Source organism: Boeremia exigua, assembly GCF_020726555.1.
Source record: "Boeremia exigua strain MPI-SDFR-AT-0100 chromosome Unknown C7974scaffold_6, whole genome shotgun sequence".
Taxonomy (NCBI): Eukaryota; Fungi; Ascomycota; class Dothideomycetes; order Pleosporales; family Didymellaceae; genus Boeremia; species Boeremia exigua.
In genome coordinates, this window is record NW_025763523.1 from 780,033 (window position 1) to 794,525 (window position 14,493).

The following is a 14,493-nucleotide window of genomic DNA, read 5'->3' on the forward strand; positions in this document are numbered from 1 at the left end:
AAGGTGCTGTGGATGTGTATGGTGGGTCAGTGGCACAACCGGCGCTAGCCATATTCGTAGGTAGTCCTTCACACCTCTAAGAGATGGAAGTACGCTTCGTACTGTTTCAGAGGCAGATAGATGATTCCCACGGGATAGTGTGACTCATCCTCCACAATAGGCGGCCTCGTGCGTTGCCCTGCGCGCGTCACACTTGCATGACTCATGACCAATCAGATCACATTATCCATTTGATATCTGAACTATCAAGTTCCCCATTTTCACAGCTTGTTGGTCTTGCTCCTGACGACATCGACGAGCTCAATAGTTGGCTGCATGTATGGCTTCACCTTAGTCCTCACGTTGCTACGCTGCTCGTATGCGTACGCAAACCCGATCAGGCTCTCTTCGCTCCAATACTTGCCAGCGAAAGCAATACCGAAAGGAACGTTGGGCGCAGTGGCATTAAGATTCCCACGCGCGTTCTGGATCACTGTGGTATTTGACGGGTATGCACCCAAGGGAACGGTGATTAGTGGAGCGCCAATGATAGCGCTGATACTGGATGATGTTCGGGTAGGAAGTACGACAGCATCCAAATTGTATGTTTCAAGGGCACCGAGGATACCACCAGGGCCGCCGAGGAACAGGTCTTCCTGATACGCGGCCCAGAACTGAGCATCTGTGTTGGTGAAGTTCAGAGCCAGGGAGGAATCAAAGACAGCGGTGTCGCGACTGGGGTACTCTTCCGCCGGGAATGTCTGCGTAAAGTTCCGTACTTCTTTGAGATCACTGACATTATTGGGGTTGTATGTCAGCTGTGCAAGGTATGCAGCAAGATTGGGTCCGAAGTCGCCAGAGAGGACCGTATCCTCTGCAGTGGAGTTCAAGTATTGGGCGTAGGCGGTGTAGTTCGTGTTGTCTACAATGATTGCGCCAGCTTCCTGCAATATAGCAACGGCAGATTCGAACGCATCAAATACTGGTGCGGAAACAACAGTACGTCTACCGAGTGCGTTACGAGGAATGCCAATGCGCTTGCCAACGAGTGCATCTAGCTTACAGGCTGCAACATAGTCCGGCTTGGTGGTATTGGTAGCGTTCAAGGCCCATGGAATAGCGGATGTGTAGTTATCGTACGGATCAGGTCCAGCAATTGCTTGTAGGATGTACGCGGCGTCTTTGACGGTGCGTGCCATGGGTCCAACGGAATCTTGGTGTTCTGAAATGGGGATGACCAGAGCTCTGCTCGTAAGACCGACCTAAAGTAGCATTAGTCTTGATCTGCTACTTTGTGAAGATCGTCTTACAGTAGGCTTAATGCCAACAATGTTGTTCAGCTGACTTGGCGATACAATACTGCCATCAGTCTCAGTGCCCAGAGTGCCGAAAGCCAACCCCAGACTGGCCGCTACACCACTACCGCTGCTGCTGCCACTAGGATCTTGGCCAGGATAGTAAGCAGCATACGTCTGACCACCGTAGGCAGACCAGCCATTGGAAGAGTTTGCAGATCGATAGTTAGCCCACTGGGACAGGTTGGTTTTGCCGAGAATGATTGCGCCAGCAGCGCGAAGTTTGGAAGCAACGGTAGCATCACGAGGGACCTTGGCTCCGAGCAAAGAGAACGATCCAGCGGTGTTGTTCATCTCGTCTGCAGTCGCGATGTTGTTCTTGATAAGGATTGGGAGGCCGTGAAGAGGACTAGATACGGGTTAGTACTGCGTTCAAATACACAGAAAGTTCCACTTACCCCCGGATCTTGCCACACGAGCGCTCTTCGTCAAGTTCCTTCGCAATTGTCCAAGCATCCGGATTGATCTCAGTGACCATGTGTAGGGTTGCATTGACTTCGAGAATGCGCCCGACATACGCCTTGCGAAGTCAGTACACTGCACCAGGAAGAATTGCAGGGACATTGGCTTACATCGACCAGATCCAGGCTTGTGAAACCACCTGTCTCGAGTCCAGAGATCAACTCGTCTGCAGTCGCGTCCAAAAGCTTGGGGAAGACTGGATCTGTGGTATACTGTGCAACGATACTAGTCAGAGGTGTGAAGGCCACTAAGAGCTTCACGATAAACCAAGCTGAGACCATGATGCCGACCGTGAAATACGCCGTTTGCTTCAGGGGAAAGGCGTTTAGTGGTTGAATAGCCAAAACCCTTTTGTTGCGGTCTGTGCAAAGACTCTTATAGCTGCGCTCGTTGTCACTGCGAGTACCATCCGCGGGAGGTTGCCGGCCTGTATGCGTCATACAAGGATGATGTAGGTTTGTCTTCCCGCGATGGCGGAGATGCGTAGATCTGCGCGATAAGGAAGGCTAGAGCTGCTGTTCACCTTTCGTCTTTGGCGTTCAACCTTGGTACATATGCATGCAATACTATAAGAGTTTATGCCGGTCGGCTTGTCACTCGTACAACATCAAGTTCTTGTTGTGAGATGCACCGAAACATCTGCGTAACATGCGCATCTTGACAGGATACACGACAGCATCATGACACTATTAGTCGACCAAACGAGTCTCAGTTGCCGTGGTGTTAGTCAACATTCAAGCACCCGGTCGTTCATCGAGGTCGAGATGCATGTCGCGCTAAGAAAGAATAGGAAGGTGCGATGAGCGCACATCTGAGATCAGTCCGCAGCACGTCGGACATTGGTCGATAGCTGCGGGCACATATCGACATCTTGGCGCGCATTTCGATGATGTCGATACCCGCTGTTTGATGCGATAGTGACCTGCCGCATGGGGTCGTAATATTGACAAGGTAGTAGAACTGAGAGTAAGGCTGCGGTGTGTACCAGAAAGTTCTTGTTAGTATATTTGTAATGCTTTGAAGTTCTGATGCTTCAAGTCTATCAGTCTATGTTGTGACACTTGTTGCCAAAGATCGTGTCACTTGCTCAGTCGAAGTAGCCGGGGAACAGCCATTGCAGCTTCTTCTGAGTTTCCTGCCCACGGGCTTCCTTCTTGGTCATGGACCCAGCAAATTTGGTCTGGTTCACGAGGTGCTTGCCCTGGACCAATTGGGTGTGCTCTTCCTTGCTGAGTTCATCCAGGACTGCACCAACAAAGCGCTTCGCATTGTCGGCGTTAGCCTTCATGTGGCCCATAACCATCTCAACGTTGACGTCCTCGCCCTCAGTGCCCCTCCAGCAGTCGTAGTCAGTCGCCATGCAGATCATCTGGTAGGCAATTTCAGCCTCTCGCGCCAGCTTAGCCTCGGGCAGCGCAGACATATTAATGACGGTGCCGCCCCAGCTGCGGTACATGTGGGACTCTGCGCGGGTGCTGAACTGTGGGCCCTCCATGCAGATGACGGTGCCCTTGTCGTGCAGCGTGACGCCCTCGCCCTCCAAGCTGTGGCCACATTTGCGAACGATCTCGGCCAACTTGGTATCGAAGGGGTCGCCAAAGCCAACGTGGCCAACCATGCCCTTCTCGAAGTATGTGAACGGGCGAATACCCTTGGTGCGGTCGATGACTTGGTCAGGGACTACGAAGTCACGCGGGTGGACTTCCTCCTGCAGCGAGCCGACGGCGGAGAAGGCAATGATGGTGCGCACACCGAGATGGCGCAGCGCAGCGATATTGGCCTGGTTCTTGACCTCATGGGGCGCAAGCTCGTGAGAGAGACCGTGGCGTGAGAGGAAGGCGACGGGGACGTTCTTGCCGGTCGACGGGGAGGGGTGGTGCAGGATGCTGATGGGCGACGACGGCTTGCCCCATGGTGTCTCAACGTCGAGAGTGGCAGCGAGCGTGAAGCCGGGCAGTGACTGAATGCCAGTGCCGCCAATCACGGCGATGTGAACGGGCGCTGAGGTTGTGTCAGCTTGGTGGACGCGGGGCGCAGTGGGGAAGCAGCGCACCATCGTAGGTGCTGGGAACGCCGGCCATTTTGCGGTATGGTATGGAGATGCTGCGAAAGAAGGTACGAGGAAGGCTACGGAGAGAAGGAACACTGAATAGAGGCCTGACGCGCTGCAACATCTACTATCGCGCAAAGAGACGCGCGATAAACATTTTCTCTGCCGAGGAGGGGCTCCCCGCCGAGATGCTGAACCCTGATGACGATGGCGTCAGTCGTCCAATCAAGCGCGTGCTTGAGCGCGATGCCACCACGCTCTACACTCTCAGCACTAATTGGCAGCATGCATGCATTACAACTATCGGCCACTTAAGCATTGAGAATTGCTTAATCAGGCTCATTAACGTCTTCCGCATTATACATCAGAGCATCACATACAATCATAGGTATTGTAAATGACCTCTCTTGCATTTTATGAACGGTTGATCTGCAGAGAGCCAATAGTTCCTCCAGAATATTGCGGGTCATGCGCCGAATATATACAAGAACCCCCGGACCGCCAAGAGAGTGACTAAATACACAGACTCCCCTTACCTTCCAAGTCAAAGTTGCGACCCCTCATTCAAAAGTCGTCTAGCAGGCCTTGGTGAAGCCAGTGGTCGTGCAGTAAGTGCCATCGGGTCCGGAACCGATCTTGCTGCTGCTACCGTTGCCCTTGATCACACCCTTGTAACGATCACAGCTCTTGTTGTTGCTTTGGCATGAGTTGATGATCTTGCATGTGTCGCCGTAGTTGGTGTTGATGCCGCAGAGCACGCCGCCATCCCGCGCAGTCACACCCTCGATGATGATGTTGCGAGGTCCGCCGTTGGCGGTGCAGTCGCCGCAGCTGCGGATGACCTTGCCGTAGTCCTCAGCGTAGAAGTTCTTGATGCTGACTGTGCCGCGGCCGTTGAACTGGAAGATCTTGTCGGCGGCGCCTGGGTAGAGTTAGTGTGCGTAGTGGGAACGATAACGTGTAGGCTTACCCTTTGCTCCACCGCCGATGACATAGCTAGTCTTGCCTGCGGGCTGCTTGAATGTAGCTGCGTCCTCGCAGACATCCTCCCACCATACGTTCTCGAGCGTGCATGCCCCACGGCAATGAATACCCTCAGCCTGTGCCTTGGAGAGGATTACGTTCTTGATTGTTGCGCCATCTTCAGCAATGAACATGGCAGCGGCTTCGTCTGTTTCGGTCTGGTCCTGGCAGGTATCAGGGGAGCGACTATAGCGAACCATCTTGCCATCGAAGGTAGTGCCGGCAGGAATGATCTTTGCTGAGGGGAGGCCGGTTGAGGAAGCCGGTGTGGGGAAAGCAGTCGCGGTGGGCGCCGCGAGGGTGGTACCCAGGAAGATGGCAAGAGCTGCGAGCGTGGCCTTCATATTGAGGTTGTTCTGGTGCTGGAGAGGCTGTGGAAGTTGCTGGAGCTGATGATGAGAACGCACTTTGGAATGGCGCAATGGTCATTCTTATACTGTTCATCCCCACTGTCGTTCATACCATCTTGTTACCTCTTCTCTTGGCTGGTGTTTTGTGAAGATGATGATTACCATTTCCCCATTCGTGGAACGAAGGGCATCGTTCGTCAAGCCTAATTTCCTCCAATCGTGGGTCTCTTTGCGGTTGTTACCTGGCTCCCTACGCGTTGTTCTACCATCGCAACGTTCGTATATATCACAGTGGCTCTCTGTCAGTGATTTATGTCTTTTGTGTTGTTCCTCCAATGGCAGTCTCACGGCTTTTAGTGCGACGACCCGTAAAGTCAAGCTGGATTTGGTTACGCCCAGATCGGTTTATTGTTGGTGAGGCTGAAGCTTTCGGAGCAAATCAAGCGTTTGCAGGATCGCCACACATCGTGGCGAAGGATGAATCGCATGACCCGCAGAAGCCATTCGAATGCGCTCAGCTCGATTGGGAAATGATTCAATCATGTTCGAAGCTCTGGTTGGCCGGCAAAGTACATGCCAAGATATTTTGATGTAGCAGAGGGTCAGGCCCGCTCTTCAAGGATGGTCGGGGCAATTTATGATTGTTAGACTTCCAAGACGGTACCCCGCAAAGATTTTCCGGGGTTTATAGAGTGCAGGTGCTTGAGGGAAGGCACATGACCAGTGTTGGTAGCGCATCTGGTGAAGACAACGGCGCACACAGACTGTGCTACCAACGCTCTCTTGTCGTTTCTGATTTTCTGGGCAAGATGTGGGGTTCTTCTCTTAGCTAGCAGGTGGCTGGACTTGGGGGCGTATCTCAGCAACTCACTTGTGTCTTGCCAGAGTAGCTGCGAAGCACTGTGATGAATATGACTCTGATTGTGCTGTGTTCCAACAAATGTTAAAGAAGATGAGTGCTGGTATGTACCTAAATAAACAAAGTGTTGTTAAAGACAGACGACGGTGACTGTCCGACGTAGCAACGATTAGTCAGCTAAACACAGCCGCTAGTGCCGCCCAACGCGGTCTTTCCTTCTCCTTTTATCAACGCCTATACCCACGTTGGGTTTCATCGTTCGTTTTGCCATCATCTCTGTATCTGTTCTCGCAATATCACGTGGGATGCCTTTGTTTCAATATCAGCCATGTTACTGACGTCTAGGTACGGGCAGCTATCTCTGGGCCCTAGGTATGATGAGGCAGAGTCGGCGGTTTTCGTAACGCGGGTCAGGTGCATCAGAATGTTTGGTCAACAGATGATCACAACACCTAAAGCTGCCACTGGAAGCTCGCTTACAAGCTTACCTGCACTCAACGGCGGCGGACGTCCTCCGATTTGAGTGCCTAGATCCCTTGTGTCGGTCTTCAAAACGATCAGCAACCGTTCCGCGCTTCGTGTTTGCTGCATGTCAACCTTGGGGATCTACCTTCTAATCTCGTGTTTCCTTCGCTTCTCGTGCGTCATATCGAACTTTGCGTGGCTTGGCTCCGAGTGCCAAAGTCGTCGGCAGACCAATGATTGCATGCGCATTGGCGGCTCGAGTACCAGCGACAGGATGCCACGCGACCACCAAAGCATCGCCAACACATTCGATACAGCTCCGCAGAAGGCTGTCCTCTGTCTAAGCCTGTATAAGAATGTAAATGTCTTGGCAGCGCATTCAGTTTTCAGCCCTGTGTGAACACCTGTTCTGACTTAGACCTAGGCAGGCAGTTGAAGGATTATCGCTGAAAAGTCTCTTACTCAAAATCACCGAGAAGACACATTACTAGATACATCGACAGGCATATGACTGAACCTTGGCATCGGACCTGAGCAAACGGACCTCAGCACAGTCGTTGCGAACGCGCCATCCAGCTACCGGGTTATTGCACTCGTGTCGAAACGTGCGGAACAGGGGTCTTCCGCACCGTCTAGTGCCGCCACCCTGGTCTCGGTCTACCTGGACCATGTCCAACTGTTTGTTCCTGGTCAGAACTCCGATCGATTCTAGGATCAGTACTTGCAACTGCTTGTTTTGCGCCCTCAATATGTGCGCCTGCTTCTTTCCAATACTTGCATGTGAATGTCCCTATCCACACGAAGGATCCGACGATTGTTTCGAGTCGGACATCCGCCTCTCGAATGCAGTAAAGCCTCTTGGCGCATCTTCCGAAATAACTTCCGACTTCTTGTAATAACGCTGGACTATAGGGAGGGATGTCCTTACAATTCACCATCTCGTGTTTGTTCGGGTCGTGAAGCGGACGATGGCACACTAGCCTTGCCCAAGGACCCCCTTTTCGGTAGTAAAAATGAAGAGAGCTCGGTTAGTCGAAACGTAGCCAATAGGCCAAGCCGGGGAAACTTAACGGTAGCATGGTTTAGGCCCATCGTGCACACGAGGCTAGTAAAGTCGTACACCGTAGGCCTTGACCTGATAGAGCAGATCGCAGCAAGGCTTTAGCCTGATAACGTCTGGTTGCCCATCCAGTTCTCCACTCAGGCAGGTGAAAGCTTCTTGTCGATGGCATTCGGAGCCACACTGCGAACTGCATCTGCAGCGCAGATACGAATTATGGGTCGTGTGAACAGCTGCTAAACCTAGTCGTCGATCCAGAGAATGCTGTGTCGTCAATCTCATGGGGAGTTAAACTTCATATAAGCTCAGGCTGCCTGCCATGAGGCTTCGGTTTGCAGTCATCGCGCTCCTCTCTTTCTCTCAAGATGTTATCTTCTCATACTTTCGTTCTTATTTCCACTTTCATTCTTTTCAATACATCGGCTGCTCTCAATGCATGCCCTGCCACTGATACAGTGTTTACCGGAACTCAGGGCATCAGGTACCGTGTTTGTCCGGACACTGATCTCATTGGGGATTCACAATCAATCACACGTAATGTTGCTTCTACCACAGCATGTGCACAGCTCTGCGATAGAGCCATGAACTGTTTCAAGGCTGTCTACGACACTCAAAACAGAGACTGCCATTTCAAGGCCAATGCTGGTCTCAACTGGCAACCCAATGGGCGTTTCGATGTCATCCAGGCTGAACAGGTTAACATTGCAAGGTGTCCATACAGCGAGACGACATTCACTCGCAACGGCGTATGTATTGCGCCACCTAATGAGATCCAATGTTGACTGACGCTGTACAGAAAACTTACAAAATCTGCCGCGATACCGATCTACGTGGCGGCAGTGCCCAGATGATCAAAGGAGTTACATCAACTAACGACTGTGCTCAACGTTGCTCAACGATCGATACATGCGTACAAGCAGTATTTGATTCTACGGATTCTGTGTGCCACATCAAGGTGGATGCAAACACCAACACTCTCATCTGGTCGACCGACAAGCGCTTTGACGTGATCCGTCAAGATATTGCTGCCTCTCCTGCCACCATTGGTGCCTGGTCCGATCTAGTCAGACTCCCAGTCATCCCCGTGGCCGCCTATGTTGTGCCTGAGTTCCCATCATCGAGTCGGTTGATGTTCTTTTCCAGTTGGGGTGCGGATGCTTTCGGTGGTGAAGGTGGACGAACACAATTCGGGGACTACAACTTCAACTCGTAAGTCAAAAGGAGCACTCTGGAGATTTACTTACTGATCATGCTCTATAGTGGCGCTGTATCTGCTCGTACTGTGGCCAATACCAGGCACGACATGTTCTGTCCAGGTATTAGTGCTCTGGAAGACGGCCGCATTCTTATCCAAGGTGGCTCTGATGCAAAGAAGAACAGCTTCTACAACCCTGCTTCCAACACCTTTTCCGCGGCTCCAGACCTATTAGTCGCTCGTGGTTATCAGACTTCCGCGACTTTGAGTGATAATCGTGTCTTTACCATTGGAGGTGCATACTCTGGCCCACGACAAGGAAAAGACGGCGAGGTATACTCCCCAAAAAGCAATTCTTGGAAGGCGCTCCCTGGTGCCAAAGTCGGACCCATGCTCACCGTCGATCGCGAGGGTATCTGGAGAGAAGACAACCATGCCTGGCTCTTCTCTTGGAAGAACGGATCCATCTTCCAGGCTGGTCCAAGTATGGCTATGAACTGGTACAGCGCGAATGGAAACGGCGCTCAGATCGCAGCTGGCACACGTGATACCGTCAATGCCATGTGCGGTATCTTTGTCATGTACGAGCCTGGAAAAATTCTCACTGCCGGTGGATCGCCTGATTACACCAACTCGGAGGCCAACAACCATGCCCACATGATCAGCATCGGTGATTACGGTCAGCCTGCTACTGTCGAGCGTGCTCCTGACATGGCATACCCTCGCGGTTTTTCCAACGCGGTGGTCCTTCCTGATGGCACTGTTCTGGTCACCGGTGGCCAGCGTCGATCCATGGTCTTCACAGACGACGACGGTATTCTACAAGCCGAGCTCTTCAACCCTGCTACCAAGTCTTGGAAGACTCTTGCTGCCGAAGCAGTTCCCCGCAACTATCACGCGGTCAGCATTCTCCTCCCGGACGGCCGTGTTTTCAGTGGCGGTGGCGGTCTCTGCTACATTGGCCAGATTGGCACAAGCTCGGTCAACTGCAACAAGCTTGTGGATCACGCCGACGGACAGACTTTCTCACCACCTTATCTTTTCAACACAGATGGCTCAGCCGCGGCTCGTCCTACTATCACAAACTTGAGCGGTACGAGTGTCAAGGTTGGTGCTCAATTGAGGATCACCACCTCGACTGCTAACCCCAAGTTTGTCCTTGTTCGCATCGGCACTGTAACACACTCAGTCAACACTGACCAAAGGCGTGTACCATTGACCACAGTCACTCGTAGGGGCACACAGTACACTGCTACACTTCCGAACGATAGCGGTATCTTGATCCCTGGACACTACTACCTCTTTGTCCTCAACCCTGCCGGCGTTCCCAGTGTTGCGAGGACAGTCAAAGTCACTCTTTGATAATTTCTTTACCCATATTATACCATCTCATATGTTACGCATGAGTTCAGCTCTAATTCGTAATGTATACAGTAACCGTATGTCCTTAGATGTGTTCAGAGTCGACACAATCAAATATTACTGTTCGCATTTTCTTCCCATTTGACAGATACCACTCAGTGAATGCCTGCCCCATTCGCGACCATCTCCACCGCCCTCTTCGTTGCCTCATCTAAGTCTTCCTTTGACAACCCTAACGTTTCATTATCCAATGTATATCCTGTCTCGTAATCCCCACCTTCACCTGGAAAGAATAGCCGTGCATACATAGCTTTCGCAAAGCCCAATCTATCTCCTCCTTGCAGCTGCTGCAGTCCTTGCAGGTGTCTCTCCCTAGCCGCCTGCTTCGTAATAGACCAATCAGCATCTGAAGTCCCAAGTACGCGGTTCAAACTATCCAACATATCCCTTTGGCTGACCAAAAAGCTGGAAATAGTCACGCCATCATTCCTGAATCGATCCAGCGCCAACTTCCCATCTTCATTCCCAGCAACAGGCAGCGAAAGCAGCGACGCAACAGCACGCCCACACAAGTCCCACGTACTCGTATTAATCTTGACAGTCCCTTCGTCGTACAGCGTGACCTTGCGATTCTTAATGTCGAAACCAAACCACGGCTCGCCCATTGACAGGCTGAACTCGTACCAGAATCCGTTGCAAAGCGCGACGAAATTCGGCTTCACGCCGCCCTCCGGCGCAGATACATTACGCACGTCGTCGATGCTCTTGCCGAAGCTGCTGAACAACGGGTCTGCGGCAAGAGCCCCTCCGCGCGGGCCTAGCGCGAAGGCCCAGTAGTTCGGCATAATCCATTGGATGCCAGCTTCTGCAGCTGCTTGAACGATTTGAGCATGTAGGTTGGGAGGCGCCCTGGCAGAGAGGGTGATAATAAGGAAGTCGTGGCTGCGAAGAGCTTTTGTTATGGCGGTTGCAGAGGCATAGTCGACTTGGACAACAGTCAAGTTGGGGGAGGGAGAGAAACTGGAATTGCTGTCTGGTCTGGTGAGGACAGTCACTTCATGTTTGGTGGTGTTCAGGAGCGATTGTAGAATCACCGAGCCGATTTGTCCAGAGCCCTGATTCGTCAGTGTCTATATCTTCGGAACATGGAGATGTATCGTACGCCAACCAGTGCAACTTTGTGGATACGGTTTGCTTGATGGGAAGACATGGATGCTGGAGATTTTGAGACTTCTCGAGTTCGCAGAATTGCCACTGCTCCAACCTGTGTTTATACCCCATCAAAACTTGAACGCTGGGTTCCTTTTTATACGTATCGATGATTGCATACGCGGAATCATTACATCGCGAGATTCTAGTGTTGGTATCCCAAAAGGAACAGGTGCTAGCCTTACGTCGTATACATACAGGAAGACAGTTCAGTCAAACCAAGGAGTTACCAGGTATCTAACGGAGTTTACGGTCATTGATCAGCCACAACTCCAACGTCAACAACAGTCGGTTTCACTATTACCCCGATTCTTATCCCCACGTACCCCATACAGGAGTGCATTATCCAGGAAGTCGAACATGTACTCTGTCTTGAGCAATACTGTGTTTGTGTTGCGAAGCGATACATCGCAGCCCACCTTAGTGTTTGGCAACAGCTTGGTATGGTTTGATCAACAACACCGAAGTTGCGAGTTAGGTGGTCGGAAAGCTCGCACCCCAGCGTGTAAAGAGACCTCGCAAAAGTATGTCCCAATTTTCGAGCCTTTGATAATCAGAACCCGGGGCCTCCGGGCGACTGCAGCTGCTGAGTCGGGCGTGCAGTGCACGCAGCCGTACATGAGGTTCCAAGCCCAGGCAGACCGGTGAGCATCTGACACAGTGCACACAGCGGCTAAATATCATCGGGGGCATTACCAAATGGTATCTCGGTCGGATATGCTGGTTGTTGGCGACGCATCTAAATGCTGCAATCTCAGTCGTGTGGTTTCGTAAACGGAGGTAGGCGGACCTATGCAAGGGCCTCCATGCCTGTAATTGCAGCACCGGGCGCGGTCCCGGTTCCACCGCGCACCAACGCGGCGATGTTTGCGATGCGCTTCACGACGCCGCAGCCAAGCGGTTTCGGGTTGGCTTCTGTTTGACAGCCCGCTGGAGCACGATGGAGCCTGATGGAACACTGATGTGGATCTTCATGTTGTTGGGGTACGCCATGACGCAGAGTGGGGCGTACACCGACTTTGCGAGATAGCAGGTGATAGCGATAACAATGACGTCACCAGCTTCACATGTTGCAACACGTCTAGAGAATGATACTGGCGAATCCGCGAGAAAATTTGGTCGACTTAGTTGCTTTCAAATATGGACTTCACAATGAATGAGAATTGAGAGTTGATTGAAGAGTTCAAATGTGTGAAATTGTAAATCTAGCGTGGTGCAGCGCTTTCTATCGCTAATTGTTCATGACTTTTCCATACGCCTGTCGCCGTCTAATGCTTTGTATCCGAATATTAGGTGGTATCATCTCGAAAATCTAGGTTCCCAAACCTCATCAATCGCTCAATCGCTAATAACACATGTCTATGCGGTCTTCTCAAGAGTCTTCATGGCACCATCTCGCTCGAGGCTGTTGTAGGCCTCGGTCAGCTCCTTGACGAAGCGCTCATCACCACGGAGGTCATCACCGAAGAGGTCTCCGATGCTGAGAAGCTTCATTGGGTTGCCCTCATCGCGGGCAATGCGCTGCAGCTCATCGTTCCTGGGGTCGAAGGACAGCTGGAAGTCGCGTCCTTGCTCATCGATACCGCGGAGATAGCGGAACCAGGCAGCAGTGGCGAGGGTAAGGCGGCGGAGGGGTCCGCCAGCGACAATCTGCTCGGCGATGGAAGGCATGATGAACTGGGGCAGCTTGCCGGAACCACCAAGGCAGATACGAGTAATCTCATCCTTGAGTGTAGGGTTGGAGAAACGGCCGATGAGAGTCTGGATGTACTCATCGACGTCAACGCCGGGGATCTTAGGAAGCAGGGGCTTGACTTCCTCGTTCATCATGTTCCTGATGTACTTGCCGAAGATGGGGTGGCCGATGGTCTCGTGAATGTACTGGAAGCCACCGAGGTATCCTGCGTAACCCATGGCAGAGTGGGAGGCATTGAGCAGACGAAGCTTCATCAGCTCGAACTCCTCAACGTTCTTCACATCCTTGACGACTTGGACGCCAACCTTCTCGAAGGCGGGGCGGCCGTCGCAGAACTTGTCCTCAACAACCCATTGGCTGAAAGGTTCGGTAACAACGGGCCATGCATCCTCGACGCCAAACTCCTCGCGGAGGTTGACAACATCCTCCTCAGCAGTCCTTGGAGTGATGCGGTCGACCATGGAGTTGGGGAATGCACCGTTCTGAGCAAGCCATGCGGCGACATCAGGGTCACGGTGCTTAGCGAATGCAAGCAGCATGTCGCGGGTGATGTGACCGTTCTTCTGCATGTTGTCGCAAGACAGCACGGTGAAGGGCTTCAAGCCGGCTTCGTAGCGCCGCGCCAGCGCAGCATAGACGAAACCGAAGAATGTGCGGGGAGGAGAGGCGCCAGCAAGATCGGCGGCGATGTCAGGGTGGTCTGTTACAAGCTGGTGGGTGTTCTCGTTGTAGAAGTAACCACTTTCTGTGATAGTCATGGAGACGATGTGGGTGTCGGGGTGGGCCATCTTGGCGATGACAGCCTCAGCATTATCGGGAGCAAACAGGTAATCTGTGATACTGCCGATGACGCGGGCCTTGGATCCAGGTGCCGAACGCTCGATGACTGTGTAAAGGTTGTCCTGGGGGACGAGAGCGTTTCTCATCTCGGCGTCGAAAGGCTGCAGACCAACACCACAGATAGCCCAGTCCTTGAGCTTAAGCTGCTCAAGGAGGCTGTCGACGTAGACGGCCAAATGGGCGCGGTGGAATCCACCAACACCGACGTGGACGATGCCGTGCTTGATGTTGGCTCGGTCATAGGTGGGGACTGTGCAGTGCTCCAACTCAGACAAGTTGGCGCTGTTGAGCTTCAGCGACTGGGGCTCGGTAGCGTGAGGCATAGCAGCGGCTGCCTGTGAATATTGGCGAGATTGGGGGAGTGGTGTGGCAACAATCTGTTGCTTTTGCTGTGTGTTCTGTGCGGCAGAAACTTTGGAGGAAGTTGTGGTTGTGGAGTGCGACCTTGTTGCGATTGCTCGAGGGAAAGGACGGAGGGAGGATCGGAGGGTTGAAGTAGACTGCTTCTGTGCCAGCGACACGGCGAACTTCGCCTGCTTTGCAAGGTTGAGAGAAGCCATTGTGAAAAGATTGTACGTTGACCGCTTC

At 52.4% G+C, this 14,493-nt stretch overlaps 7 protein-coding genes across 7 annotated transcripts; 2 read left to right on the forward strand and 5 right to left on the reverse strand.

Moving 5' to 3' along the window:
* Nucleotides 1–216: 216 nt before the first annotated feature.
* C7974DRAFT_183305 (amidase signature domain-containing protein) lies at nt 217–2,559 on the reverse strand. Its single transcript, XM_046136406.1, has 4 exons — nt 1,907–2,559; nt 1,733–1,854; nt 1,290–1,683; nt 217–1,241 (listed from the first exon to the last, which is right to left on the reverse strand). The coding sequence occupies exons 1-4, from the start codon at nt 2,234–2,236 to the stop codon at nt 261–263; spliced, it is 1,827 nt and encodes a 608-aa protein (XP_045996991.1). The 5' UTR covers nt 2,237–2,559; the 3' UTR covers nt 217–260.
* On the reverse strand, nt 2,508–4,007 carry C7974DRAFT_183310 (S-methyl-5'-thioadenosine phosphorylase). Its single transcript, XM_046136407.1, has 2 exons — nt 3,850–4,007; nt 2,508–3,797 (listed from the first exon to the last, which is right to left on the reverse strand). The coding sequence occupies exons 1-2, from the start codon at nt 3,968–3,970 to the stop codon at nt 2,884–2,886; spliced, it is 1,035 nt and encodes a 344-aa protein (XP_045996992.1). The 5' UTR covers nt 3,971–4,007; the 3' UTR covers nt 2,508–2,883.
* A 414-nt stretch (nt 4,008–4,421) lies between these two features.
* On the reverse strand, nt 4,422–5,213 carry C7974DRAFT_311772 (family 3 polysaccharide lyase; the record flags this gene model as incomplete). The annotated part of the gene is made up of 2 exons (XM_046138320.1): nt 4,422–4,768; nt 4,817–5,213. The coding sequence occupies 2 exons, from the start codon at nt 5,211–5,213 to the stop codon at nt 4,422–4,424; spliced, it is 744 nt and encodes a 247-aa protein (XP_045996993.1).
* Nucleotides 5,214–7,735: 2,522 nt separating this feature from the next.
* C7974DRAFT_183330 (galactose oxidase-like protein precursor) lies at nt 7,736–10,238 on the forward strand. Its single transcript, XM_046136408.1, has 3 exons — nt 7,736–8,349; nt 8,400–8,812; nt 8,864–10,238. Exons 1-3 carry the CDS (start codon nt 7,969–7,971, stop codon nt 10,158–10,160), a joined length of 2,091 nt encoding a protein of 696 aa, XP_045996994.1. The 5' UTR covers nt 7,736–7,968; the 3' UTR covers nt 10,161–10,238.
* C7974DRAFT_183342 (uncharacterized protein) lies at nt 10,238–11,606 on the reverse strand. The gene is made up of 2 exons (XM_046136410.1): nt 11,323–11,606; nt 10,238–11,275 (listed from the first exon to the last, which is right to left on the reverse strand). The coding sequence occupies exons 1-2, from the start codon at nt 11,368–11,370 to the stop codon at nt 10,316–10,318; spliced, it is 1,008 nt and encodes a 335-aa protein (XP_045996995.1). The 5' UTR covers nt 11,371–11,606; the 3' UTR covers nt 10,238–10,315.
* On the forward strand, nt 11,190–12,179 carry C7974DRAFT_183332 (uncharacterized protein). Its single transcript, XM_046136409.1, has one exon. It carries the CDS (start codon nt 11,373–11,375, stop codon nt 12,015–12,017), a length of 645 nt encoding a protein of 214 aa, XP_045996996.1. The 5' UTR covers nt 11,190–11,372; the 3' UTR covers nt 12,018–12,179.
* Nucleotides 12,180–12,728: 549 nt separating this feature from the next.
* C7974DRAFT_433886 (Polyol:NADP oxidoreductase) lies at nt 12,729–14,465 on the reverse strand (the record flags this gene model as incomplete). Its single annotated transcript, XM_046144949.1, has 2 exons — nt 12,729–14,240; nt 14,280–14,465. 2 exons carry the CDS (start codon nt 14,463–14,465, stop codon nt 12,729–12,731), a joined length of 1,698 nt encoding a protein of 565 aa, XP_045996997.1.
* Nucleotides 14,466–14,493: the final 28 nt, after the last annotated feature.

Bases quoted from the DNA above. Each gene is read 5' to 3' on its own strand.
- C7974DRAFT_183310 (XM_046136407.1), bottom strand. From the start codon at position 3,970: ATGTTGCAGCGCGTCAGGCCTCTATTCAGTGTTCCTTCTCTCCGTAGC. The intron at 3,798-3,849 runs GTGCGCTGCTTC...ACACAACCTCAG, and splicing joins CGTTCCCAGCACCTACGATG to CGCCCGTTCACATCGCCGTG.
- C7974DRAFT_183332 (XM_046136409.1), top strand. From the start codon at position 11,373: ATGCTGGAGATTTTGAGACTTCTCGAGTTCGCAGAATTGCCACTGCTC.
- C7974DRAFT_183305 (XM_046136406.1), bottom strand. From the start codon at position 2,236: ATGACGCATACAGGCCGGCAACCTCCCGCGGATGGTACTCGCAGTGAC. The intron at 1,684-1,732 runs GTAAGTGGAACT...ACCCGTATCTAG, and splicing joins TCGTGTGGCAAGATCCGGGG to TCCTCTTCACGGCCTCCCAA. The intron at 1,242-1,289 runs GTAAGACGATCT...ATGCTACTTTAG, and splicing joins TTGTTGGCATTAAGCCTACT to GTCGGTCTTACGAGCAGAGC.
- C7974DRAFT_183330 (XM_046136408.1), top strand. From the start codon at position 7,969: ATGTTATCTTCTCATACTTTCGTTCTTATTTCCACTTTCATTCTTTTC. The intron at 8,350-8,399 runs GTATGTATTGCG...GACGCTGTACAG, and splicing joins CGACATTCACTCGCAACGGC to AAAACTTACAAAATCTGCCG. The intron at 8,813-8,863 runs GTAAGTCAAAAG...CATGCTCTATAG, and splicing joins GGGGACTACAACTTCAACTC to TGGCGCTGTATCTGCTCGTA.
- C7974DRAFT_183342 (XM_046136410.1), bottom strand. From the start codon at position 11,370: ATGTCTTCCCATCAAGCAAACCGTATCCACAAAGTTGCACTGGTTGGC. The intron at 11,276-11,322 runs GTACGATACATC...CTGACGAATCAG, and splicing joins ACAAAGTTGCACTGGTTGGC to GGCTCTGGACAAATCGGCTC.